Below are 27069 nucleotides of genomic sequence, written 5' to 3'. Positions count from 1 at the left end.
TAGTGTGCAGTTTTGTGGGCAGGAGAGAAGCAAAGGAAGGTGGCTCTATCCACTGCGTGTCTTGAGGGAGAAGGAAGGTGAGCATCCTGTGCAGGATGTCTGTTTATGCGAGGCAGGCCAATGGCAGGGAAGGGACGTCAGCAGCCTACTATGCAAGGGTGTGCCCCCCGCCCCCGGACCATGGTTGGGTTCCCTGGCCCTTCCTTTACCTTGTGGTTCAGGACCACAGCCTGAGTGCTCCTCACAGGCCAAGCTTGGTGGGTGCTTGGTGAACTAATCAACTGATGAAAAAGACCAGAGAAGTCAAAAGCAATTTTCTTCTGTTTTCCATTGTCAACCAACAAAACAAAGAAGAAAAGAGTATATTTGGCATCATAAGAATTGCAATTTGGGTCTTCAGTCATGGTCCAGTGGTTAAGAATCTGCCTTGCAATACAAGGGACACCTGTTTGACCCCTGGACCAGGAAGATCCCACATGCTTCAGAGCAAGGAAGCCCATGTGCCACAACTCCTGAGCCCACGTTCTGCAACTCCTGAAGTCCACACACACCCTAGAGCCCATGCCCTCCCACAGGAGAAGCCACCGCAATGCGAAGTCCATGCACCACAACAGGGAGTAGCTCCCACTCACCGCAACTAGAGAAAGCCCATGTGCAGCAATAAAGACCCAGTGCAGCCCCCAAAATTAAATCAATAAATCTTAAAGAAGTTACAGTTCGGAAGACACAGGTTTGAGTATAATGGAAAGAGAATTCCAGGGAAGAGAACTGGGGGCTTATGAAGACAAATGCCATGAGGCTGTATTCTGACACAAGAAAGGAAATAGTTGTCCTTTAGGGATGATGGTTACAAGTTGTTTTAGGGTAAGAGTCTGACAAATAGGCTGTCATGAGTTATATTTGGGTAAGGGTAATCAGCATTGAGTTTCTGGCAGATGTTTTGAATGCCTTCATTAGGACACTTAGTGGTCAGAAGGTCAGACTTCACTGCCGTGCTGTGCTTAGTCACTCAGTGGTGTCTGATTCTCTGTGACCCTGTGTTCTGTAGCTCACCAGGCTCCTCTGTCCATGGGGATTCTCCAGGCAAGAATACTGGAGTGGGTTGCCATTTCCTTCTCCAGGGGATCTTCCCAACCCAGGGACTGAGCCCAAGTCTCCCTTATTGCAGGAGGATTCTTTACCATCTGAGCCACCAGGGAAGCCCTTGGGGTCCAGAAGATACAGACACTACAGACAGATAAGGGGGTCTTATGGAAGCCTTGCATAAATTACACTTTATCAGCCTTCCAGCTCCATTTTAGAGACCTCTGTTAGCAATAATGACTCTATTTGGATTTTCCTTTTATACCATCTTTTCCTTTTTTCTTCTAATAATTTTTTCCAATTTAAAAGTTCACATTTTCTTTGAGGAGCATGAGCATTTGGGAAATACAGCAAAGTTTGCTGCTGCTGCTGCTGCTAAATCACTTCAGTCGTGTCCGACTCTGTGTGACCCCATAGACAGAAGCCCACCAGGCTCCCCTGTCCCTGGGATTCTCCAGGCAAGAACACTGGAGTGGGTTGCCATTTCCTTCTCCACTGTGTGAAAGTGAAAAGTGAAAGTGAAGTCGCTCAGTCATGTCTGACTCTTCACGACCCCATGGACTGCAGCCTACCAGGCTCCTCCATCCATGGGATTTTCTAGGCAAGAGTACTGGAGTGGCTTGCCATTGCCTTCTCCGCAGCAAAGTTTAGAGAAAAAATAAAAACTGTCCACAATTTCAGCATACATAACTACACAAAAATGCTAACCACGGTTATTTTCTTGCCACTTGAGAAACCTTTTTAACAAAATTTAGTCACATACGTGGTTTTGTGTCTCTTTCATTTAACATTATGTTGTGTTTCCCCCATCAGTATTCTTCGAGTCTCCCCCTCTCCTGAAACCAAGTTCCCTTACTGAGTTTATGATAAATCTCTCCACAACTTTACTCCCTTTCTTAACCTCCTCTGATCTCAGTCTGATACTAACTGAACACTGATCAACCAGAGTCAGATAACAAAAATTGCTGCTGTTGATAACTTCATTAATGTAGTAAACTTGCTATTATAGATGTCATTGTTAAGGTACAAACTCAGGTTGTTTCTCCAGAGGAAGGTGAGCTAACAGATCCCTGAGCCATGGACCACGTGGTCAGAGAATTGTAAACCAGCAACATATCTTAACTCCCCAAACTACTATTTAAACATGTCACAAGATGATGATTAATCCCTCTTTGTTCTTCCCCTTAAAAAAATCCCCTAACTCAAAGACCAAGTTGAAGGGACCTGAGGCTTGCCTCCCACTTCCTTGCTTGACGCCCTGCAATAAGTCTTTACTTTGCTACAAATTCCCACTGTCAGAGTTTGGCTTTATTCACCTGGGGCACAAGAGGCCTTTCCGCCATTACACATATGCTGCAAGGTATTTTTCAAAAAAAGAAAAGTATGCATCCAGCTCTTTATGTTAGACAGCAGCTTCCCACTGTTTCACACATGGTGGTGTGTATATGTCAATACTACTTTCTCAATTCATCCCACCCTCCCCTTCACCTGCTGACTCCACAAGTCTATTCTGTACATCTGCCTCTCTATTCCAGTTTAATTGTTTTTTTAACCAGTGATAACTGCCATTGGGTAAATTCCTAGAATTGGAATGAATGAATCAAAAGCTATGCACAATTTTAGGGTTTTTGAAATCAAATTGCCACAATACTCTCTAAAAAGCTTTGCCTTAGTATATCTGAGGTGTGTGGGAGTGCCTAACAAAAGTGTTATACTGTTTGTTTTTGCCGTTCAGTGGGTGAAAAGCGTTTGAAAACTATCTTGCATGTCTTTGATGAAATTTCAACATTGCTCATATTGCCTATTTTCTTTGTGAGTGCTCCTTCACATCCATTGCCTGTATTTTTTGTGTGACATTCGTTAATTTGAAGCGCTCTTTACATAGAGGGACATCAGTTTTCTAACGTGTTAGAAGTTTTGGTTGGGAGTTCCAAATCCCAGGCCAAAGACGATCCTTAGGCTACTTAAGCCGAAGACCCCGGCCGTGCGCGTCCGGAGGTGTGAAGTCCTTCGCTCACAGCCCAGCCCTGGGCGGGGCCGGCGGACTGGCCGCACCCTTGGGCTCCGCCCACTCGGCGCCGATTGGCGGCCGAAGTGCGCAGGAACGGAAGCTGGGCCGCCCCTCCCCCACCTGCTTCCGGCCGCGGCTCACTTCTCCCGCCTCCGCGTCCGCCGCGGCTCGTGGTCGTCCCGCCATGGCACTGTCGCGGGGGCTGCCCCGGGAACTGGCTGAGGCCGTGGCCGGGGGCCGGGTCCTGGTGGTGGGGGCGGGCGGCATCGGCTGCGAGCTCCTCAAAAACCTCGTGCTCACCGGCTTCTCCCACATCGACCTGGTGAGGGCCAAGCGTGCGCGCGGGCTGAATGGCGGGCTGTGGAGCCGGGGCCGGGGGGCTTGGGGCCCGGAGGTCGGGACCGGAGCTGGGGCCAGACCCAGAGGTCCCGGGGTCGTGGCTGTCCACGGAGATGGAGCTTCTTCACAGCGACGGGGCGGGCCTTGCCGCACGCCGGGCCCGCTCCGCACGCTGAGGCCGAGGGCCCGGGTCTTCGGGGCGTCCTGCGGCGGTCTCCCCCCCGCCCCCCGCCAATCTGGCGGCTCTGGGGTGTGGGGGAGCCCTCGTGCTTTCGCTTCAGAGCGGTACCCCAGTTTGAACGGGAGGCAGGAGATGGTTGTTTCGAGTCCCTTGGGGATGTTGCGAGTGTTCAATTCAAAGTCTCTCTTAACTCAATATCCAGAGCAGAGTATGGCGCGGTAATAACAATTAGGACCTACTGAGCGCTTGTCCCGAGCCCGACTCTGTCCTGAGTCTTTTATTAGCCTTAACGTATTTAGTCTTCACTGCTGTCATAGGCTTTGTAAACGCTGTTTTCATCCCGTTTTATTTTTAACAAATAAGAGGAAAAGTGAGATGCAGTGGCGTTTGGTAACTCTGGGTCGCCAGGCAACTGGTAGGACTCCTTTGGGGCTTGCGCTCCTCTGTTCTGGGTTCAGACAATCTGCGTGACAATCATTTTTATCACCGTAGATTATTTCGTTAAAGGTATTGGTTAGGATTTTAACTTTCGCATTGGTGTGCATTGGCGGGAATCTACTGCAATTTTGAGTCACGTTATTTCTGTTATGTAAACTTAAGAGGTTTGGAGTTGTAACCTACAATTTGATTGTGAGTTTATAGCGTTTTAAGGTGTAGTGGAAACATGGCATTAGAGATGATCGACTGAGCTAATAAATGAGTGACTGGAGGGAAAAGCGTTTATGCATTTTCCTTTGGTTTTTATAGGGTTTGTCTTTCCATTCAGTTCTGTGTCACAGATCCCAAATATGAATGTGGCATAGCTGATAATTACTGATACTCGTTTAAAAGGTTCGTTTTGTAACAGACAATGAGTTGGGGCACCTGAGAAATAAATGTTGATCTTTTTTTATTTGGTTTGATTTTTGTAGTAATTTAGAAAGCACGAATAAAAAATGTTATGTGATTATATCTACTGGTAATTTTCACAAATTACAGCCAAAACCATGGATGTTATACAGAACATTTGATTACCCTTCATATAAATTTATTGAAATGGAATGAAAGTGGTTTTAGTTATAATTATTTCTTCTTTCCTTGTATTTAACGTTTAAACAGCAATTAGGTAAGACTTAAAACGTGAGACACTTAACCTTGTGTAGAATGTTCCCTCCTCAGGCCGCAGGTAATAATTGTAAATAAAATTGTGGATGGGTAAGGACTTTTGAATTAAAGAACGTGGTAAAAAATTCAATAAATCTGCTTGTCAAGTATCATTTAAGAAAAAGAACAAGGCACAGTTTATTGGATTTGAAAGAGTAACTGATGAGATAGAAGAAGTGATAGAGAAGTGATAGAAATTGAGAGGAAAAAAAGAAAAAAAATTAGTGCATTTTCAACATAATTTTGTGCCATCTAAGGAATTTCCTAATATTTTTTCCAGGATGATTAAACAAGCAAACGAAGAAAAAGATCAGTTTTTTGGGTGGAGAGAGGACGTTATCTTTGAAATTAAACCTTGTTTTTTTTTAATGTATTAAATTATATTATCAATTTAACACTTTGGTATTAAGAGCCTTTTCTCCACTAATGCAGCAAATACCAAAAGTTTTGGGTTATGGATGCAGAGAACAGTGATATTTATTGCTCAAACATACCAGGGAATTGGTGATTTATCTGGTTTATGTATTTGTAGATTGATCTGGATACTATTGATGTCAGCAACCTCAACAGGCAGTTTTTGTTTCAAAAGAAACATGTTGGAAGATCAAAGGCCCAGGTAATTGTATTTCTCCTATCGTTTCTGTTTATCTGTTCATTATTATTTCTGCCCTTGGGGATCTTCTGTTTATGGCATTAGATTAACTTGGGGTTTCTAGTAGGAGGGAGAATATGGGGGAAGCCTCCTCTTTTTCAGCTGAGGGATTATGAAGAATAGAAAGATCTGTCTAGTAAAGGACCGAAGGCTGTGCTCCTTTTTTTGTCTGCAGAGAAGATAAGTGCTTTTCCTGACCCTCTAAATGGTATCCCCTTCTTCCTTAAATTTCAGAGTGTTTATTTAGAGTGAGCCTTGTGTTCTACATTCCCCAGAGATTGGCTTCTCCTGTATTTTGGGCAGGTGAAGCTACAACTTAGGCCATTGTTCACTTAAGAAGAAGACAGCGTCCCCTGAGGTTCTTACCATTCTGACCTTTCTTTAGTTCCTTGAATGTTCCATCTTGATTCAAGGTTTTTAAGTATCTTTTGCCTTTGCTTTTCTCTCAGCCTTTTGGATGAACTTTCATTCTTCACCTTTTCATTTTTCACATTTTCTCTAGGAGTTCTTTCTTAAATCTCTAAATCAGATCTTCCTTTCATTACAACCTCTGCTTTTTCTGTGTATCATATATCATACTTTGCAGTTAATTTATCTAGATGGTTATGTAATATATGTCACTTTTATTCACCAAGTGCCTTATACAAATTCTGATATACGGAAGATACTTAGTAAATAGTCGTTGGATGGATGAATGATACTTGGTTAAAGCGTTTGATACTTTTGCTGAAGCTGGCCATTCATGTACAAGTGTGTATGAGAGGAGGCAGCTGTCCTGTTAGTTTATAAATAGGTATACATAGCTTAATCTTGTTGAAATTTTCCTGTTACATTTTCATATTTTATTTTTAATATAAATATTATGTAAGGTGAAGTAGCAGTTGTCTGCCATTAATAGATTTTGTATATAATTAGAATTGTTATAGTCATTTAGTACATTAGTAATTTAGTGTTGTTTGTTTTTCCAGGTTGCCAAAGAGAGTGTACTGCAGTTTTACCCGAAAGCTAATATCATAGCCTACCATGACAGCATCATGAAGTATGCTCTGATTATTATGTTGCAAAATTGCATTTGCTGTGAATTTTTAATTAAACCTTCAAAGTATATTTTTATTAGCTAAATATATGAACTCAAAGTCATTCTGCTTTCTAAAAAATGTTTTTCTAGAATAATGAAAGTGCAGTGGGTTATGCCCACATAAGTTAAGCAGCATTCTTTTAGCAGTATATTTGTATATACGTATATATATATTCATACACACACATATGGTTTGAATGATTTAGATAAGAAGTGAGATACTTTAATACTTTCAATAAATCATAAATAAGTTATGAAAACGTAAAAGGAACTTATACTCCTGTTTTAAACAGAGAAATAATTCTGTGAAAAATCATTATATATGATGATTCAGACCTTTCTAAATATATTACTCATTTTGGTCTACTTCAGCTACAGCCTTTCTCAGTTTAAAAGGTTCCTTCCCCAAATAATTTGATTATTAGGGCTGTGAGTTCTGTAATATAACATTGGGGATTGTGATGGGGCAGTAATTCTGATGGTACATGAGTATTCTCTGATTTCAGTAGAGATAGAGTAAATATATAATTTTGGAGGTGTTGGGGCAAAGTTACCCTGTGTCTAAAATATCCTTTGTCTGTAGTTGTTGTCCGGCTAACAAGTATAAATGGTATTAAAAACAATGAGTTCTTGTTTGAGGCCTGGAATTAAAGAAAGTCTTATGCTTTCTCAGGGAATTTATGTCTCCAAGTTCCTTTTAATTCTCTGGATGTTTGCTCTACAAGCTTGCTGATAGCCCTACAACCTTCTTACCCTGTGTTGCTTTCCCAGTGCTGCTAAAAGCAGGGACCCTAGGGGCCTGAACCCTGTTGATCCTGACCATGTGAGGTGAAGCCACAGGCCAGGCAGATCCTGGGAATGTATTCTTAGTATGTTCCCAGGCACTTGCTGCCCCAGGAAGGCCTGGTGGGACTCGTAAGTTGTGCCAGTTTGGGTTTTCTGCCCAGTGCCCAAGGTAACTGGCCAAAAAGGATGTGTAGTTATTCACAGGGATTAAGGTTAAATAATTTAATTTAAATGTGTTGGTGGTATTTGGGAATAGTCAGAGCTATATATATGGTAGAGACCCCTAATACCAGTTATTTTTGCACTGTTATTGGTTTAATATGCTTTTTAGTACCCTGTTTTATTCTGTAAAGCTCATGTATAAGGCTAGTTGTTTTGGTGACTTTTTTTTGTTGTTGTTTTACTTTGTAGCCCTGACTATAATGTGGAATTTTTTCGACAATTTATATTGGTTATGAATGCTTTAGATAACAGAGGTGAGATTATTTTAATAATTTTAAGTATTTTCTTTCTTCCGTAACAAGGTTGTTTATTCAATTAGTGTTAATTAAAATATTTCCCTACAAGTTAGATCTTAAAAGAGCTAAAGGGAAGTAAAATCAGGTTTAAAGATTGTCATTTGATTGTAATTTTAACTGGAACTACTGTGAAATAGGGGAAGCTAAAATCATTAAAGAGGATAACTGCGTATGTTGTATGCATGTTTATTTGTTTCACATTATCCCAGCACTTAAACACAGTGACTTCCCTTGTTTATGTGGAGATCTACGAAATATTAGGGCCCACATTTCACCCAAGGCCAATTAAATCAGACTCTGTAAGTGGGACCTAATGATCATATTTTTTTCATAGTTCCCCAGATGATCTAAAGGGCAATTAAGGCTAAAAACCACTGTTTTGAGAGTAAGGCAACAGGATGCCAAAGTTATCATAGAAGTCATGGCTCTTGAATTAGTTTCGGTATATCTGGTGCTGTGAGATACCAGACTGGATCCTGTTGCATGTACACATTTTAGACCATTTAAACTTGTACACGTTGGTGATATTTCATATAACAAATACTGTATAGCCAGTGTTAACAGATCTGTGTGTCTGAAATGTGGAATGAAAATACTTAGTCCTTTTCTGTAATTACTTCCACGTGTAAAAGTACATCTGTCAAGTGAGTTTGTAAGAATTTCAGGTCAGAAATATCAAAAGAAAAGACAGTAAAAAAGAGGCAGGATAACTCTTTTAACCAGACTCATCTTTTTTCCCCTAATCTTGTTTTTGGTTTTTTTTTTCCCTCTAATCTTAAACTGTCTTAGTAATTCCAAGTTGATATTCCATATTCTCCATTCACATCCATGTATTGTCTGATAATTTTAGTAGAATAAGAGCAAGTTAAGGGCTTGTAAAACATTGAAAGTGTTTTAGCCAAGTTTAATAGAAGGTAGCCATAGCAGTAGAAGAGGAAGGTGGCACTTTGGAATTAAAAAGTAATATATAGGGGTGCTTCTCATAGAGTAAATTTGTAATACGAATTTCTTATGTTAGAAATTTTACTGTTGCATGTCTCTTAAATGTCTATAATAGTTGTATTATTCTGGTCATAGTTGTAAGAATTGTACATGAAATAAAAACAATAGAAAATGATTTGGGTAAATTTCATTCTGATTACAGGTAACTACGTAATTTTTTTTTCCCTATGAACTCCTGTTAACTAGTATTTTTCTTCCAGCTGCCCGCAACCACGTTAATAGAATGTGTCTAGCAGCTGATGTCCCTCTTATTGAGAGTGGAACTGCTGGTTATCTTGGGCAAGTAACCACTATCAAAAAGGTAAAGAACATCTTTTTGTTTGTTTTTGCTTCCCAAATATTTATTTGGGACCTTAAGGCGAGAAGAAGTAAACTTTGGCTGTGTATTACATGGGTTTGTCAGCCTCCAGAATGTAAGGATTTTTTTGTGCTCCTGTAAAACTTACGATGCTGTGAAGGTACAAAAGATAGTACAGGCAAAGGTATTATGTATTAAAATCCTTGCATGTATTAAAATCCTTGCATGTATTAAAAGGTAGCTTATGTATTAAAATCCTTAGGTTGGCAAGCATAAGAGACTACATGACATGTTGATATATGCTAAACCAGCTTCTGAAAAGTTAGTTCTGGCTAGAGTCCAGATTTATAGTCTGGAGTACTTTGAAAAAAATTTTTGATCTATTTGTGAATTAGTTCAAGTATTTAGATTAAAGAGTAAGAACAAGTACCTGTATGTTCATAATTCAGTTTTCTATAATCTCAGTATTGTTATTCATTTTCTGCTCAAATTTTTTTTTCTCTTAATTCTTTTAAGAAATTAAACAGATACATTCGAAGAATCATTGGCAGGTTTTGAAACCAAAAGGAATTATATACTCTACTTGAAATTTGATCATTTTGTCTGCTCTTTGGCAGTTTAGCCATACCAAAGATTGTGGCTCTGCTTCAATTGTTTTTAGTGTTTAGTATTACGCTTTGGGAGCTCATTCATATCATTCTACAAAGACTTGTAAATATTAATTGCTTGCTATATGGCTGGCCCCAAGAAAGAATGTTGGAAAGACACGAGATACGGCATTACAGAAAAAACCCTGGATCTGCTGCAGTTTTTATTAAAACACTTTGCAGGTTTGGGGTCTTCAACCGTTATTAGAAAGACATTGCTCATTACCATGATCCACTACTGAGACACTAGTATGTATTAAGACTGAGATAAGAGAACTGCCCGAATGAAGAATATTCATTTGAAGTTTTGAAAAATTATCACAGGTGTTGTAGACTTCATTCAGAGATTCCTTCCAGTGTAAATTTAAGCGTAACCCTTTAGCAATGAAATGAAGAGTGTTTGGTTCAGCAATACCTAAGATTTTTTCCATGTATCTGGTTAGCTCTAGAAATTAAATGCTTTAATTTCACTTAGTCTTTAGGAGCTTATAAGGTAAAGCTATAAATAATATTTAAATAATAGAGTTTCACAACTTTGGAAGATAATTGTTTGGAAAGCTGTTACTTGTCTTTCCAGTAGTTTCTGTATTCACTATGATCAAGGTAACTTGTGTTTTCTCATCACTAGGCCAGGAATCAAGAGTCCTGGCTTAGCCTTAGCTGTGACTGGTAGATTCAATTAGGTTTTATGTTAGAGTTTCTTATCTGTAGAGTAAGGATTTGGGGAGTCACTAATATTTTAAAATTTTCTTGATAGTTGGAATGTAAATGAAAGAATGAATTACAATATTGAGAAACCATCGTCATGGGCTAAATGTTTTTCTCACATCTTTACTTTGCAGGGTGTGACCGAGTGTTATGAATGTCATCCCAAACCAACCCAGAGAACTTTTCCTGGCTGTACAATTCGTAACACACCTTCAGAACCTATTCATTGCATTGTCTGGGCGAAATATTTGTTCAAGTAAGAGTATATATATTTCTGGGCATATTTTTAGTACTGCTGATGGATAGTAGGATTATTTTTATTTATTTAAATACTGTGGAGAAATTGTACTTAACGATGATGGAGCATACTCTGACAAGAAATAGTTGTGTAACTAAATGAGTACAAATCTTTGTATTTGGAAACACTAAAACAAGGAGATCCAACCAGTCCATTCTAAAGGAGATCAGTCCTGGATGTTCATTGGAAGGACTGATGCTAAAGCTGAAACTCCAATACTTTGGCCACCTCATGTGATGAGTTGACTCACTGGAAAAGACTGATGCTGGGAAGGATTGGGGGCGGGAGGAGGAGGGGACGACAGAGAATGAGATGGCTGGATGGCATCACCGACTCGATGGACATGAGTTTGAGTGAACTCCGAGAGTTGGTGATGGACAGGGAGGCCTGGCGTGCTGTGATTCAGGGGATTGCAAAGAGTCGGACACGACTGAGCGACTGAACTGAACACATACTTAGAAGTAACTCATTGGTTAAATAAGAAATAATGGAAGTTGAAAATAGTTTGTAATAATACTGAAAATACTACATGTGGAACTTGTAGGATACATTGAATGTAGTAGTTGGAAGAAGTTACAGGCTTTCACACATGAAGAGTGGTCAGCATTAATCAGCAAAGGATCCAACTTACGTTGGAAAAATAACAACATGAAGTCAAAAAAACTAGAAGGATGTAAATGGGATAAGAGTAAAAAGTAAATTGGCAAGTTGATCATAAAAAGGAAAGAGGGGGACTTTTCTGGTGGTCCAGTGATTGAGAGTCCACCTGCCAATGCAGGGGACACACGTTCAATCCCTGGTCCAGAAATACTCCACATGCCACGGATCTGCTAAGCCTGTGCACCACAACTACTGAAGCCCGAGCAGCCTGGTGCCGTGTCCCACAAGAGAAGCCACATCACAACTGGAGGAAGTGTGTGCACAGCAGCGAAGATCGAGCACAGCCACAAATAAATTAAAAAAAAATCTAAATGGTATAAAACAAAAAGTATGCCAAGTTGTATTTATTCCAGGAATGCAAGCATGATTTAACACTGGAAAGATCTATAAATGCCGTTTACTTCATTAAGAGAGAGAAACTGTATAATCTTCATAGATATAGGAAAAATGTTTGGTTAAAATTTAGCAAACACTTTTTCATCTTCGTAAACTAAGATGAGAACTTCATCAAATTGATATCTTCTAGAAATCTGCAGCAAAAAGTTTTATGTTTTGATTAAGGTATAATATAGTCACTCAGAAAAGTACACATATAATGGTATAATGACAAAATTTCACGAGAAATACACTTGCAGGTTTTATTTATTTGGGAAAGTTTTTTTTTTCTTTTTAATAGACTTTATAAAGTTTTTAGAACAGTTTGAGATTTAGAAAACAGTTGAGAAGGTAGCAAGTTCCCACACTGTTTCCTCTGTTGTCAGCATCTTATCATACTAATGTATGATATATATGTAACAGTGGATCAGTATTGATATATTGTTTATTAACTGAAGTCCGAAGGTTATTTAAGTCTCCTTAGTTTTTACCCAGTGTTTGTTTTCTATTCCAGGATACCACATAATTACTTACCATGTCTTTAGATTCCCCTTAAGGGGTCTGTGACAGTTTTCCGGACTTTCCTTGTTTTTGAGGACCTTGTTAATTTTGAAGAGTACTAGTCAGGTATTTTATAGGATGCCCCACTATTGGAATTTGTCTGATGTTTTTCTTGTTGATATTAGTGTGGTTATAGGTTATTGGATGGAAGACCTCAGAGGTAAAGTGTTGTTTTCCTCATATCATATGAGGGGTACATGTTATCAACATAATTTATGACTATTAATGTAGGTCTTGATCACTTAAGGTAGTGTTTGTTATCCATGTAGATTGATTGATATTGAATGTATTTTATAGTTTGGGTTATAATCTAATGGGCTTTTCCTCCCTGACAGCTCAGTTGGTAAAGAATCCACCTGCAATGTAGGAGCCCCTGTGTTGGGAAGATCCGCTGGAGAAGGGAAACCCTACCCAATCCAGTATTCTGGACTGGAGAATTCCATGGACTGTATAGTCCGTGGGGTGGCAAAGAGCTGGATGTGACTAAGCGACTTTCACTATTAATATACTGTTTAATTTTGTTGCTCAGATTGTTCCATCATTGGCCATTGGGAGCTCTTCAGTTGGCCTTGTGCTCTTTGATATGTAGCCATCAAAGTGTGGCAGGATTGTTTTTTTGGAGTAATTCCTTACTTTCTGATACTATAAGATGCTCCAGGTTCATCTTGTGTGTTTCCTGCTTCATTCCTAGAATTAGACATTTCTTCCAAGGAACCCTAGTTCCTTTTATTGAAGAATGATATTAGAAGCCCGGATACAACTTGCTTAGGCATAGACGTGGGTGCCATTTGTTTTAGGCCTAAGATCTTAGCTGACCGAGCAAGATACACATTTATTCTAGTTTGTGTATATAAAGTATTAATGATTCAGTATAATTCTGATTAAAATTTTATCAGGGATTTTATTGGAACTTATTCATCTGATTATAAAATTTATATGGATAACTAAAGCCTAAGTAGAACCAATGTGGAAAAAATTATATTCTCTACTTAAAACAATATGTGTAATTTAATAATGTATAGAAATTAAGTCCAAGTGGATTAATTATTCAGATGTGAAAGGCAAAATTTTAAATTGTTCTATATAGGAGAAAGTCTTTATCTTTTGGGTTAAAGAATAATTTCTCAAGATACTAAAGTGGTAATTATAAAAAAGGATTGATACATTCAAATCCATTTAGTATTTTGTCATCAAGAGAGGTTCAATGATGTATACACAGTTAAGCTATTATATGAGATGAACTAACTGCAACGTAAGGAACTAAAATTGTGGTCTGGAATATATTCCTGTAATAAGAGAAGGACAACCTGACAAATACTACTAGACACTTTTTTTACTTAAAGGGAAATCTAGGCAATAAACAAATAAAGATAATGTTCAACTGTATGATTAACTTGCAAAATCAAGAGTAAAACCACAGTAACATACTATTGATATTTTATACTGGCTAGCTGGTAAAATGTCTGGAGAGGAAATTAATCGGTAGGAACTCATGTATGCTATTTTGGGAGGGTATTTTGGGGGTACAACCAGTGTTGGAAACAGATGACCATTTTCTTGTAAAATGTATCAGGATCTTTGGGATTTTAATGTAAGTCCTGTGCTTAATGAAAGGTTGAAAAGTTATTAAACGGTTTTTAGGATGGCTTGATTAATAAGAGGGAGTTTCAGCTTAATACTTTCCCATTATTTCATATGACTCTTAAGTGATAAAGATAGGTAAAGATACATACTACTATGATAAAATGTCTCACTGCTGAGTTTCCTGCACCTTCAGCAGTGCCTCACACATAATAGGTGTGTCAGTGTTTGTTTAGTAGCTAGTTGCAGGTATGCTTCATAGCTGTTATTCTGGAAGTGAAATATAGTCTGTGTTGGAATGTAAAGCCGTTCGCCTGTCTCTTGATCAGTGATTTTAACAGGCATTTGCAGAAGCTGGCCGACAGAAATGAATCTGGGTCTACTAAAAGTTTGCCTTCTCTGTGTTGTGGTTCAAATGAGAATGCACGCTGTTTTAAACAGATTCCTTAAATACTTCGAGGTTTCTGGAGTACAGTTTATCAGTTATTTAGTTTACATCCCTACTGAAGATTTGAGGAAGCTTGGAAAAGTTAACATTTGTTCAGAATATTTTGATGTACATAAATATTTATTATTCTTAAATTATAGCCAGTTGTTTGGAGAAGAAGATGCTGATCAAGAAGTATCTCCTGACAGAGCTGACCCTGAAGCTTCCTGTGAGTAAACTAGTTGGGATATATTTTTTTATTGACAACCACTGTCTTTATTTTGCTCATTTAATTTTGGTAGCTTAAGGCAGGGGGAGGGGGCAGATAATTGCTGTTATATGTTAGCTAATGTATTATGTTCTTGTTTCGTCTTTAAACAATGTTTTAAAAAATGAGTCGTGCCATTTTACTTGTGAAGAAACATGCTGCAGAGAAATCTCACAAATCTAGTAAATAGAGCTGGGCAGGACTTGTTCCCAGGTCTGTACTTGGACTACTCTGCATGTGGCCTTCGGAAACTGAAGTAGAAAAAAATGTCTAATTCTTTTTTAATTCAGAATGTGTCATATGCTGGTGGCTTCCATGAGTGACCCCACGCCACCCCACCCCTCAAAGGTGGATGAGAGATTCATTCTCCATGAACTACAGTTGAAAATAAAGCAGTGTGTGTTTTGTAGGGGAACCAATGGAAGCCGAAGCCAGAGCCAGAGCATCTAATGAGGATGGTGACATTAAACGTATTTCCACCAAGGAATGGGCTAAATCAACTGGATATGATCCAGTTAAACTTTTTACCAAGGTTAGGATTACCTTTTTTTTATAACTGTGGGTTGATTTTTATTACTCTGTTTTAAGCTAGTGTGTGATTTAATTGGCCTTCCCAGGTGGCCCAGTGGTAAAGAATCCGCCTGCCAGGGCAGTAGACATGGGTTTGATCCCTGGACCGGGAAGATCCCCTGGAGAAGGAAATGGTAACCCACTCCAGTATTATTGACTGAGAAATCCCATGGACAGAGGAGCCTGGTGGGCTACAGTCCACAGGGTTGCAAAGGGTCGAACACCACTGAGCACACATACAGAACACAGCATTGTCTTAGTGAATTCATTGTGATGTAGTTGGGATAAACAGCTTTGAAATTTTAACATGAATACTAAATCAGTATAGCATCTTTATAGAAGATAAATACAGAGGCTTATTTATGCACTTAGTTGCCTTTCCTTCTCTCACTTTCACTGACTTTATATAACTCACCTTTGGTTCCTGCTGTTTCTCTTCTTACCTTCCTTTGCTGAGTTTGATTATGCTTAAAATCAAATGTGCTTAACTCTGATATGGATAGTGACAGTATTTTCTAAACTAATGTCTGTATACCTATTGCCATTCCAATTTGAGCAGCTGAATTCAAGAATAATCTGAAGTATGTCTCCAGTCTGTTGTTGAACAGGTAACTTTAAGCATCTGCTGTGTGCCACACACAACAGTGACAGACAGAAAATAGGGTCCCAGCTCTTTGTAGGGGAGAGAACTGAGTCTAGAAGGGAAGTCAGACATTGAACAAGCAGTTTCGAGTTCAGGGTGTAATGAGATTAAGTTCAAATGTATTGGAACCGTGTAATAATAAGTAGACTTAATCCTCCTTGTTATTAAACAGTATTATTAGACTGGAATGGCTTCCCTGGTGGCCCAGAGGTTAAAGCGTCTGCTTGGAATGCAGGAGACCTGGGTTCGATCCCTGGGTTGGGAAGATCCCCTGGAGAAGAAAATGGCAACCCACTTCAGTACTCTTGCCTGGAGAATCCCATGGAGGGGGGAGCCTGGTAGGCTTCAATTCATGGGGTCACAAAGAGTCGGACACGACTGAGTGACTTCACAACATCACAACATTAGACTGGATTGAGGGTTCAGAAGAGGCTGTCCAGAGGAAATGACATTTCAACTCCAGACTTCGAAGAATAAGGGTGGGGATGAGAATGCAGCGTGTAGGAAGTCAGTCTCAGGTTGAAGAACTGAAATAATTCCCATTAAAAGGGAGAGTGGAAAGAGGACTGTAAAGATAAGCTGAGATTCTTATCTAGCAGGATTTTCTAGGTCATGATAAGGATATTAAACCAAGACAGTGGGAATCCACTGAAGGATAGTCTGTAGGGTCAGTGAAAGGTAGAGGAAGTATGCAGTGCACTCTTGTAGGACCTGGTGTTCCTCTTGTAACCAGTATGGGACAGTACCTTCTGGAGTAATCGGAAGTACAGCCCATCTGCATTCCCATTGGAGTGTGGATTATCCACTTTATACAAACTGAACTTTGTATAACATGAGAAACCGAGAATACTACCTGGTTTCCTGCTGGGCAGCAGGTGAATAGTGGTGCCAGTCTCTGAGGTAGGTAGGGAAACGTGTGCATAGGGATTGGGGGAGTGTGGAAGGTGGTAGACTTTGAGATGCCTCTGTGGAACATGAGCGAGATGACACATGGTTCTGTGGGTAAGTAACCAGTTTAGAGATTTGGTTGAGTTAGGTTTATATAAAGAGACAGAGTGTGAAGATCCTAGTAATTAATAATTGAACTGAGAAGGCTGTGGAGCTGGTGTTTGGAAATCCATGCTAATTCCCCATTGCCTGGCAGGCTTTACAGCCAAGCACTAAGGTTCCTCTATAAAATGTCTCTAGCCAAATTTGTTACCCAAATCATACAGGCCCCCTCATTCCCTTCCCTTCGTACCCATTTCAGATGTTACCAACTCTGTCCCTGTTCCTCAAGTAGAACAGAATAACTTACAGGACTCAGAGCTGTGTGATTTTCACACTAAATTGTACTCTTATTATTTGTATATTTGGCTGGTTTTCCAAAGATTAAGGATGTTTGCTAGATACTCAGTTAAATATGTTTTGATAGAAACAAAGTTCTAACTTCTGGCCATATCTAAATTCATAGCTGGTATATACAAAAAAATGTGTGGAATAAATCAACAATAGGAAATACAGCTGAGGAAAATGTAAAACTATTAAAATCATCTGAAATTCTAGCACATAGAAAGTGTGATTCGTGTGATAGTCTCAATCTATATGTGGTAATGTTTGGTTTTAGTTTTGAAATGGGAATTGTTCTGTGTGTTAGGTTCTTTGCATCGGGGAGGCACATTTCAAAGGTGTTGCAGGTGGTTCTTAATTTCTGTTTGAGCACTTTTAAAATGTATATGCTTTATTGGTAAGTACCCACAGACTTGAAGGTGTTGCTAACTGGTACTCTAGGCTTATTTCTTGTGGAGTTGGTGTGTATTTACTTAGTCCCTTGAATGGTATGATTGTGATTGCAGCTGATCTGAGGAGCCAATATGGGGAAGTGGTTTGGGAGGACGGGGTCAGTCAGCACAGTTCAGAGCTCCCTTACTCTGCTCTTCTCAGCATCTCTGATTATAACCATTTCAAGTGCAAGCGTGTGTAAAATTTCTTTTTACACAAAGATTTTAGGTGCACACCTCCCCCCCTGCCTCCCTGCCTTGAGAATTGTTAATCTACTGGTATATAACATGTCCTTACATCTTTAAATCAGATTTTATAATGTTAAGTCAGCAGAGTAATTTTGTTATATTTTATCAGGATAGAGATGGTAGGGTTCATGGAATTTATCTTTCTTCCTTTCTGTCTTAGCTTTTTAAAGATGATATCAGGTATCTGTTGACGATGGACAAACTATGGCGGAAAAGGAAACCTCCAGTTCCATTGGATTGGGCTGAAGTGCAAAGTCAAGGTGAAGGGTACATTTTTCTCTATGGGATTCCTAAGTTGGAAATTCTCTGACCTGAAGTCTTTAAATAGCCTTGTTATGTCTTGGTATACAGTGGCGTACACCCATGGTAAGAAATTGAAACAGTTCAGAAAAGTATGAAGAAGGAAAATCACTGGATACCTCATCACCTGGAGAAATAATTACTGCGAATGTTTTCAGAATGTCTTGGTGATAACTGCACATAGACAGAGGCAGTTGTGTGGTCACTTTATGTAAATGGATATGTAAATTTATATACTCTGGCTGTTTTCAGTCATTATTTTTTAACCTAGTCCCTCATCAGTTAACATTTAATTGTTTCATATTCTCCTTGAGGAAAAGTGTTGTTCCTTAAACTTTGGGACACTTGTAGCTTTAAGTGAGGAAACACTAATAGAGTGGTCACTTACCCTCTCTGTTTCAGCACACTGTCTCAGCTTGTTTAACATAGCAGTGTTTAGCATATTGAAATTTAAAAGGTCCCAGGAGATTTAGGGTGTCAGTTTGAAGCGGTTTCCTGTGGTTATCTACAGCTCAATTCAAGTATTGCTGTGATCGCTTCCACTTATTGATACTGTGTTCTGGGCATAATGTTCATTACCTTGTCTACATTGTTTTCTTGACTCCTCCAGTAATCTGTGAAGTTCTGAGACAGTCTCACGCCTTTGCCACGTCAATATTGACCATTTTCTTGCTTAATTGACCAATTTCTTGCATATGTATGCATAATTGTATCGTGATAATTACTTTAATGGAATTAGTTTCATATTATATGTTTTTTTTAGTGTCAGGCATTGAATGTTAAACTGAGTAGAGGAAAGATGTTAGGAGTAAATTTTCTAATACTTTTTTTCCAGGAGAAGAAACCAGTGCATCAGATCAACAAAACGAACCCCAGTTAGGTCTGAAAGACCAACAGGTTCTAGATGTCAAGAGCTATGCGTGTCTTTTTTCAAAGAGCATTGAGACTCTGAGAGTTCATTTAGCAGAAAAGGGGGATGGAGCTGAGCTCATATGGGACAAGGTTTGTGTCGAAAATGTGTGGCAGTTACTTGTATATCAACTGTGTTTTTTAGTTCTTGAGCTATATCAGAACCTAGTAATGTTGGGATATTGTTTTTATTCTACCACATTTTAAGGACATTGGTTTTGTTTTCATGTTTTCACCTCTAATTACTACATTGAACTATGAATTTTCTATATGTGAATTTAAGCAATATCATAAAACCTCATTTTAGATTCTAATAATATGTTCACCCACTCCAGTGTTCTTGCCTGGAGAATCCCAGGGACGGGGGAGCCTGGTGGGCTCCCGTCTATGGGGTCGCACAGAGTCGGACACGACTGAAGCGACTTAGCAGCAGCAGCAGCAATATGTTCATGGTTTGTAACTGTTGACTAGAGAAATAATGTGACTTTACTGGAGTGAAATATTTCTCTGACGTGAGAAAATAGTCTTACGAGAGCTTCTTACATAATAGAGATTTATTAATAGAAGTCATAATATCCTTTTTGAGACAACAGCTCATGGGCCTTCTTTGGCCTTGAAAATAATAAAATTGCCTTTCTATTGAAATAGTTAATAACACTTTGAGTTCTGAGAGACTTCTCAGTACAATAAGGATATGTAATTATTCTTACAAGTTAAAACTATTTAATAGTATCTTGCAGTTAAATGTTGCATTTTGCGATTTAGTGAATTAATTTTACTTGTTTTTAATTATGCTCAATACTTTCTATGACTGTAAGTGATTTATCTGCTAAAGTTTGTATGTTCAGATGTTGGTAAAGATTTGCCATTAATTTCAAAGTAAGGAGAAAAGTTTGATCAGTTTTAGAGAACTAAGATAACTTTCAGAGAAGGAAATGGCAACCCACTCCAGTATTCTTGCCTGGAGAATCCCTTGGACAGAGGAGTCTGGCGGGCTGCAATCCATGGTGTTGCAAAGAGTTGGACACAACTGAGCACAGGATAGCTTTATATGTGCAAATTTTGAAATGGGGGTGGAATCAGACATCTGAAAAAAGCTGGTAAATTTAGATTTTGGAGAGTTGCAAACATTAGTCTTTAGGTTTTGAGTGCTGTAAGGGATCAGTATTAAAACTATTTTTCATTGTTATTTTTATAACTGGTTTAGGAGGTTTTCATCCGTATACAGGGACTCAATAACAAAACTTGGGACTGCAAATTGTTACTCTCTGTGAGTAAAATCTGTAACTAAAGGATGTGAAAAGCCAGTTGCTTGGGGAAGTACCTGATGGATCCTGTTTTGGGTACTCTTAAATAATCATACTTATCCTCACCACAGCCTTACAAGATGTTTATATAATTTTCCCCATTTAACACATTAAGGAATTTTGGGTCAGGGGATTTATTTGCCCGTGGTTACTCAGCCAGTCAGGTAAGTATGTGAAGAACCCACATCCTATCAGTGCTTTTTCTTTCATACTTCGGTGTTTCTGCATTATGGGCTGGGATAGTTTTTCTCAGTTCAAAGCAAAAAACTTTGCTGAAATCAAATTAGGATAGGATGTATGCTTAGGAATAATGGAAATTGTAAAGGGAAAACTTCCTTTGTCCTGCCACTTCTGAAAAGAATCAGCCAATATAGGAGTGCAGTGTTTGTGAAGGGAATTTGGAGAAAGAAAGCAAAAAGAGGTAGTCTAGGTATTTCTGAGGCTTTAATGAAGTAGCTTTCTTAAAACAGTCTGTATTTTCATTCCTGAGTTCTGTACTTGTCAGACAAGCTTATTATTGACTGTATGGACCCAGGGAAGGGTTGCCACCATCAGTAAATAGAATTGATGTTCTAATCTGTGTCCTCTTCGTCTCTAGTGCTTTTGTGGACGCAGGAGTGAATTCCTAAAACCTGTTGACTCTTGGCAGGCCACATTCCTGTATCCCTGGAGCTGATGATCCTAAGTGAGCCCTTGCTCACTTCTCATCCAGACTAGCCTTTCCCTGGAGGCCATCTCTTGTTCTAGTTGACGTGTTAGAAACTTGTGAAAATGCTGTTCTGAAAGCAGTACTAGCCAAATTAGTAAATTTGTGGGGAGATTTGTTAAATTGTTTAAATTATTGACAGGATGACCAATCTGCAATGGATTTTGTCACCTCTGCTGCAAATCTCAGGATGCATATTTTCAGTATGAATATGAAAAGCAGATTCGATATCAAATGTAAGTTGTTTGTACTTCAGTTGTATCATCTAAATTCTAAGTTTCTTTCTTTTTTTTTTTTTAACAGCTAAACTTTTGTTTTTTCTTCCAGCAATGGCAGGGAACATTATTCCTGCTATCGCTACTACTAATGCAGTGATTGCTGGGTTGATAGTATTGGAAGGATTGAAGATTTTATCAGGAAAAATAGACCAGTGTAGAACAGTGAGTGTTTCTATTTGTAATTTTAAAATTAAAACAATAGCATTTGGAATGGTAATTGTTCAAGTTACCTTGTGAGTTGCATGTTTAAGTAAGCTTCCTGGAAGTTACAAAAAGGAAAACACATTTGCTTCTCTTATTTTTGTCTAAAATGAAAGCAGAAGCTAGTTTGCTTCTAACATTTCTAGTTTTACTGAATTCTTAGAAGAACTTATTGCGTGGGTCCTTTGTGTTAACTTTTCTTCATTGTTTTCCAATTCTAAGAGTACTCTGGTTTTAAAATTCTGTTTGGTCACTTTATAGTCCCCTGTTCTTTAGTCATTTTTGTCAGTCTCCCTTTTTATTTTAAACCTTATGTTATTGTAACTTCATGTTATATTTAGTTGTATTGATGCCTGAAATCTTTATGGATGAGCTTGTGTCATTTCTGTTAGATCTCTCATAGTGTTTTGTTTGCTTATGTGATATATATATATATACACACACACACACATATATATATATTTAAAGCAATTATATTTGTTAACATTGTATCTGTGATAATTCTTTAAGGACCCACTGAAGGTGTATTTCTTCAAAGAGGATTTGTGTTTGTTTATATATGGGTGCCTGGGGTTCTACCAACCCGAGACCACTTCTACATTCTCAGTTTTAGTTTCTTAGCTCACGTATATATTCAGACAGCAAATCTTCATGAACCCTATCTTACTGCAATGAATTATAAAGGAAGATATTCTTCCCTCAAAAAGCACCAAGGTTGAGATAATTTTTCTTGCTATTTCTGCAGGGAAGAAATTTTTCTCCTTTTTTTATCCCCCCCTTGCTTTATGTGAACATCTATCATGAGTTTCCTGCATTAGTATTGGTTGGACTGGGTTTATCTCTTAAGAATAAAGCCACTTGAGTATTCCCTTTGGATTCCTGCTTTCTTTCTGAATTGAATTTGCATGTCTGAAGATACTTTGCTTTCATACCGCTGAAGATTTAAAAAACGCCCTAAAAATATTGGAGCCAATATTTTGCTGATGTTTTAGGTTCTCCTTTTTACAGTAAGGTTGAAATAGAAGGACCAGTTTACTTTTAGGAATGTCTTTTAAAGACAAAAGCAAAAAACCTAGTCTAGTCTATGATGGTACTCTTACTTTTCAGTGTCATTATTAATGCATTCTTAAAATACTTTTTATTGTTTCCATGAAATTTCAGGGTAAGGGAATGTAGAATCATAATGCCAGTCTGACATCTTGGTTCAGCTTTCTGTGTAAATTATTTTGGCTATCGTGTTTTTAATTTCTAAGAACTATATTTTTTATGTCTTATCTTTTTATAGTAGCCTGAACAAGTGTCTTACTCTGTCCTGTAACATTCTTCTCATTTCTTTACTTATCTCTTTTCCTCTCTTGGGCTAATGATACCCATATGTCTAGGCTTCATTTGTTCCCATTTATAAATGAATCTCAGGATAGGTTAATAGAACTGTTAGCCTGAGTATTGCTAGTGTTAGCAGTTGTTTTTATTACTGTCGATTTCTCTTAGTGGAGTTACCCTCTCACTGAAGCTCAAGATCAACCACTGTCCCCTATTCCAGCCCTGGCAGTACAAGTGTATATGCCTAGTATTCATTGTAGGGAGAAGCTACAGGAGGCCTCTGCCTAGCACTTAATGCCTGTCAAGGGATTTACTTCTTTAAGTTTGGGGGAATCAATAGGATTCTTCTTTAGAGATAATTCATCTTAACAGATACCATACTACATGGTAGTTCCACAGTAAGAATTTGTGAATTAGCGTCTGGTGTTCTCTTGACAACTGTGACTTCAGTGCAGTTTGTTTTTTATTTCCCTTGGTTCATGTAATTTTTTTTTTTTTTTTGGTTTGGGTATTAGGAAAATGGTAATAGTGACAGGTATACATTATTTTTCCTTTAGTTATATGAATGTTAATATCACAGTCATCAGAAAATTAGAAAAGAAATGCAGCTGGTTTGGTCCTTGTATCTGTGCAAACATTAATTAGAGAAATTAGTGCACTGGTCTTGTTAGAAATTGACTTAAAGTTGATAAGAATAACCACCAGGAAGGCACTCCAAACTGATTCAATGATGATACCAGAGACAAATATCGTTAGGCCCTTTTTCATGCTAAGTTAGTTTGCAGAATACTCTAGTCTTCAGTACAATGAGATTTCAGTAAGCTCAGCCTTATTTACAAGGTGGCTAATTTGAAAAGGTTGGGAAAAAAATCAGCCTCTTAAGGTTTTGATTTTCCTTATCCTTTGCCATCTGGAAGGGGGTGTTTAAGTGAGTATTCTATGGTATATAAAATTATAACTCAGATTTCTGATTTCTGCTTGTGTGTTTTTTTTTTTCCGCCAAAGATTTTTTTGAATAAACAACCAAACCCAAGAAAGAAGCTTCTTGTGCCTTGTGCACTGGATGCTCCCAACCCTAACTGTTACGTATGTGCCAGCAAGCCAGAGGTGACTGTGCGGCTGAATGTTCATAAAGTGACTGTTCTCACCTTACAAGATAAGGTAAGTGCAGAGCCTGGTTCTCTTCCACAAGGTTACTGTTGATAAGAAAAAAACAAGTCCCTTTTTCCTTTTACAGTGTACTATGATAAACTAACAGCTAGATAATTACCCTGAATACTGAGGTGTGTTCCTTTGCCATCTGTGTCCTGTTGACTTTTCTCTCTGTGGTTCTAGAATGTGTGTTTCCCATCCCAGAGAGGAATAGGTGTATTTGGCTAGAATGTGGACCACAGGTGGTACATAGATAGGTAGCATAGTATCTTTGCAAGCAAATTCTGTGCTCCTTAGGTTTCTAGTGGTGTGTATTAAGCTAGTCCCTGAGGAGATGTGTTGTTAGCACACCTGGATTCACCTGTAGAGCTTTGGTGTGAGAGATGGACGGTTAAGGTATGGTTTGGTCCTATAGCCTGGTCCTTCAGTTCCTCCTAGTATTTTGTTTAATTAGGAAAGAGCAAGTGACCTGAATGGGTGTCACTTCTCACTTTGGAAATCACTTCACATAGTTCCTCTGATTGTGTACATTGTGGTGTTTTATGTTTATATGCCTCCCGACATGAAGGAGTAGACTTCATGGCCCTAAAGGCTGCTTGAGAATGAGTGGCCTTTCTCCCAGAACTGGTTACATTGGACAGGTGATTTGAATTTACGTTTTGGATGGAGAAAGAGCTGGACTTGATATGTTGGCCAGCAGAGGGTGGTTGCCCCGTGTTCTTTCCTAGGAAAGAAATGATTATAATTGGTATCTTGAGCTAAAGGTAATTCCACATATTTGGAGTGTCATTGGATCTTTAGAGAGTTATCTGTTTGGTTTTTTGGCTTGTTTGTTTGTTTTTAGGATCAGGTAAGATTTAATAGTATTATCACTCCTGATCCATCTTGGAATTTGTGAAGGGGATATGGAACTTGGGAAGAGATGGAGCTTGGGAAGGGGAAGACTATCTGAGAATCAAATTGATGAGAAGTTTTTTGTCTATAAAACATCTTCCAGTATGAAGTTGTAATAGAGACTAAGATAAAATATGTCAAGTGTCTAGCTTAGTACCTGATCTGCTGGGAAGGACAAAATACCAAGAGCCAGCCAAGAGTTCTTAGTCCCCATCTGGAGGAAGTGTTCATCTTTATCAGTGGTCAAACATGGGATAGAACGTGGGCATGAGGTAATTAGGTGAATTCCAGTGGAAGGAGAGAGTTAAGAGCCTTTATAAGAAGTCTAGGCTATTTATGGTCTTTAATTCCATATGTTAATATTTTGAATTTTTTTCCGTATAGATTGTGAAAGAAAAATTTGCTATGGTAGCACCAGATGTCCAAATTGAAGATGGAAAAGGAACAATCCTAATATCTTCAGAAGAGGGAGAGACAGAAGGTATTATACATTGCCTTGTTCACTCACCCTCATCTGGATGGAGACTGCCTGAGTGAAGGGGTGCACATTAGTTTTTCCACAGTACTGAGGATCACACTGGTCAATCTGAATGGACTTAGAAGTTCCCACACCTCATCTGTCCTGTTGGAGAGTGTCAGGATTCTTTTTGGCTATAGTTCCTTGCCCTGAAAATTTGGGGATGTTGGGTCATAAGTAATTGGCTTTGGCTGGATACTAGTCTGTTTTTTATTAAAAGTCTAGTTAAATATATCTTCACAAAAAAGAAAAAAAATGACTGAACATCCTCCCATTAGTTCTAACAAGCTCTTTTAAAGGCTAGGACCTTAAAAATGGAAACTGGTCTAGAGTCTCAGTGGCTTAAATGTGATCCTTTTCCACAGAATACACGTGCTATTGAAGGTGAGAGAGCATTTATTCCAAAGCCTTTGGAGTGCTATATTATAGGCATAGTCATAGATATTTGTAATTCAAGGATAAATAAGATAATAGTCCCTGGCTTAAAGTATTTCACAGCCTAGAAGGAGATGAGAGATTAGCAACAAGTAGATTTAGTGTCATCTAAGAAATACTATAGAGAGAATGTCTACAGAGTTTGAATTAAGTTTTGTAAAGGGAGGGTTAACAGGGCAAGGGGGGCATATCACAGGAGAGAGGGCTCCTGGGCCAAGTCTTGAAGAAGAACTGAGAGGGCAGAGTCTGCATTTGGGCAGAATGAACAGCATCTGCAAAGGCATGAGCTTATAAAGCAATATAAAGGACTTTAGGAATGACCAGCTGTTTTGTTTCCTGGAAGGTGGGGTGCTGTGGATTGGCAGCAGTGGTGCAGCTGGAAGATTTTGTGTGTCATGTGTGTAGTGTGTGTAGTATGTGTGTGTGTCTTTCCCCCTGCCAATTTCCTGCTCCCTCCAGGGTTTAAGCAGGGGCGTAATGTGTAATCTGCAGAAGAGCCAGTTAGAAAAAAACTGAGGGAAGTGAGGGATTTTTACTAACGCAAAAGCAAATGACAGATTTGAGATTTGCAGAGTCTGTATTTAGAGCACAGGTGAGGAAGAGTAGCATTGTTAGGCTTGGACAGAACTGTTGCCAAGACTCTGGCTTCAGAAGTGATGTGAATTTCTCAGATAGAATTGCTCAGAGACTATTTCCCTTTTGAATATGTTGGGCTGTGGAATCTGAGTGAGTGTGAAAGAACTTGGAAATGGAAGTCTGGGTAGGAATTAACTGTTCTCCAGAGACATTCTTGCTGCTGCTGCTAAGTCGCTTCAGTCGTGTCCAACTCTTAGCGACCCCATGGACTGTAGCCTACCAGGCTCCTCCATCCATGGGATTTTCCAGGCAAGAGTACTGGAGTGGGGTGCTATTGCCTTCTCCGCAGAGACATTCCAGGTAGACTGAAAAGGTATAAAATAAGAAGAAGAAAAAAAAGATAGTTGTGCTGTGGTTAGTTGCTCAGTCGTGTCTGACTCTTTGTGACCCTATGGACTGTAGCCCATCATGCTCCTCTGTCCGTGGATTCTTTATGCAAGAATACTAGAGTGGATTGCCTTGCCCTCCTCCAGGGGATCTTCCCAACCCAGGAATCAAACTGGGATCTCCTGCATTGCAGGTAGATTCTTTACCACCTGAGCTGCCAGGGAATCCATTGGATTATGTAGAAAA

The 27069-nt window shown here is 38.8% G+C and overlaps 1 protein-coding gene across 2 annotated transcripts in view; it reads left to right on the top strand.

Annotated features, from left to right (window-relative positions):
• Positions 1-3203: 3203 nt before the first annotated feature.
• UBA2 (ubiquitin like modifier activating enzyme 2) overlaps positions 3204-27069 on the top strand; it is a 31453-nt gene continuing 7587 nt past the window's right edge. The window contains exons 1-14 of one of the 2 annotated variants that reach the window (XM_088830773.1): positions 3204-3416; positions 5290-5373; positions 6378-6448; positions 7685-7749; positions 8994-9094; positions 10581-10702; positions 14510-14577; positions 15027-15148; positions 17999-18098; positions 18974-19140; positions 21203-21296; positions 21388-21500; positions 23868-24023; positions 25293-25389. In XM_088830773.1, the coding sequence (XP_088686899.1) occupies positions 3279-3416; positions 5290-5373; positions 6378-6448; positions 7685-7749; positions 8994-9094; positions 10581-10702; positions 14510-14577; positions 15027-15148; positions 17999-18098; positions 18974-19140; positions 21203-21296; positions 21388-21500; positions 23868-24023; positions 25293-25389 (1498 nt within the window). In that variant the 5' untranslated portion in view covers positions 3204-3278. The remainder of the gene's footprint in view (positions 3417-5289; positions 5374-6377; positions 6449-7684; positions 7750-8993; positions 9095-10580; positions 10703-14509; positions 14578-15026; positions 15149-17998; positions 18099-18973; positions 19141-21202; positions 21297-21387; positions 21501-23867; positions 24024-25292; positions 25390-27069) is intronic. The other variant, XM_055412291.2, reaches the window with a different exon arrangement.

This window comes from Moschus berezovskii, chromosome 22 (genome assembly GCF_049115385.1).
Source record: "Moschus berezovskii isolate FMDL1 chromosome 22, NW_MosBer_1.0, whole genome shotgun sequence".
Lineage (NCBI taxonomy): Eukaryota > Metazoa > Chordata > Mammalia > Artiodactyla > Moschidae > Moschus > Moschus berezovskii.
Note: the sequence above shows the minus strand (reverse complement) of the source record. Positions and strands in the feature narration are given on the sequence as shown.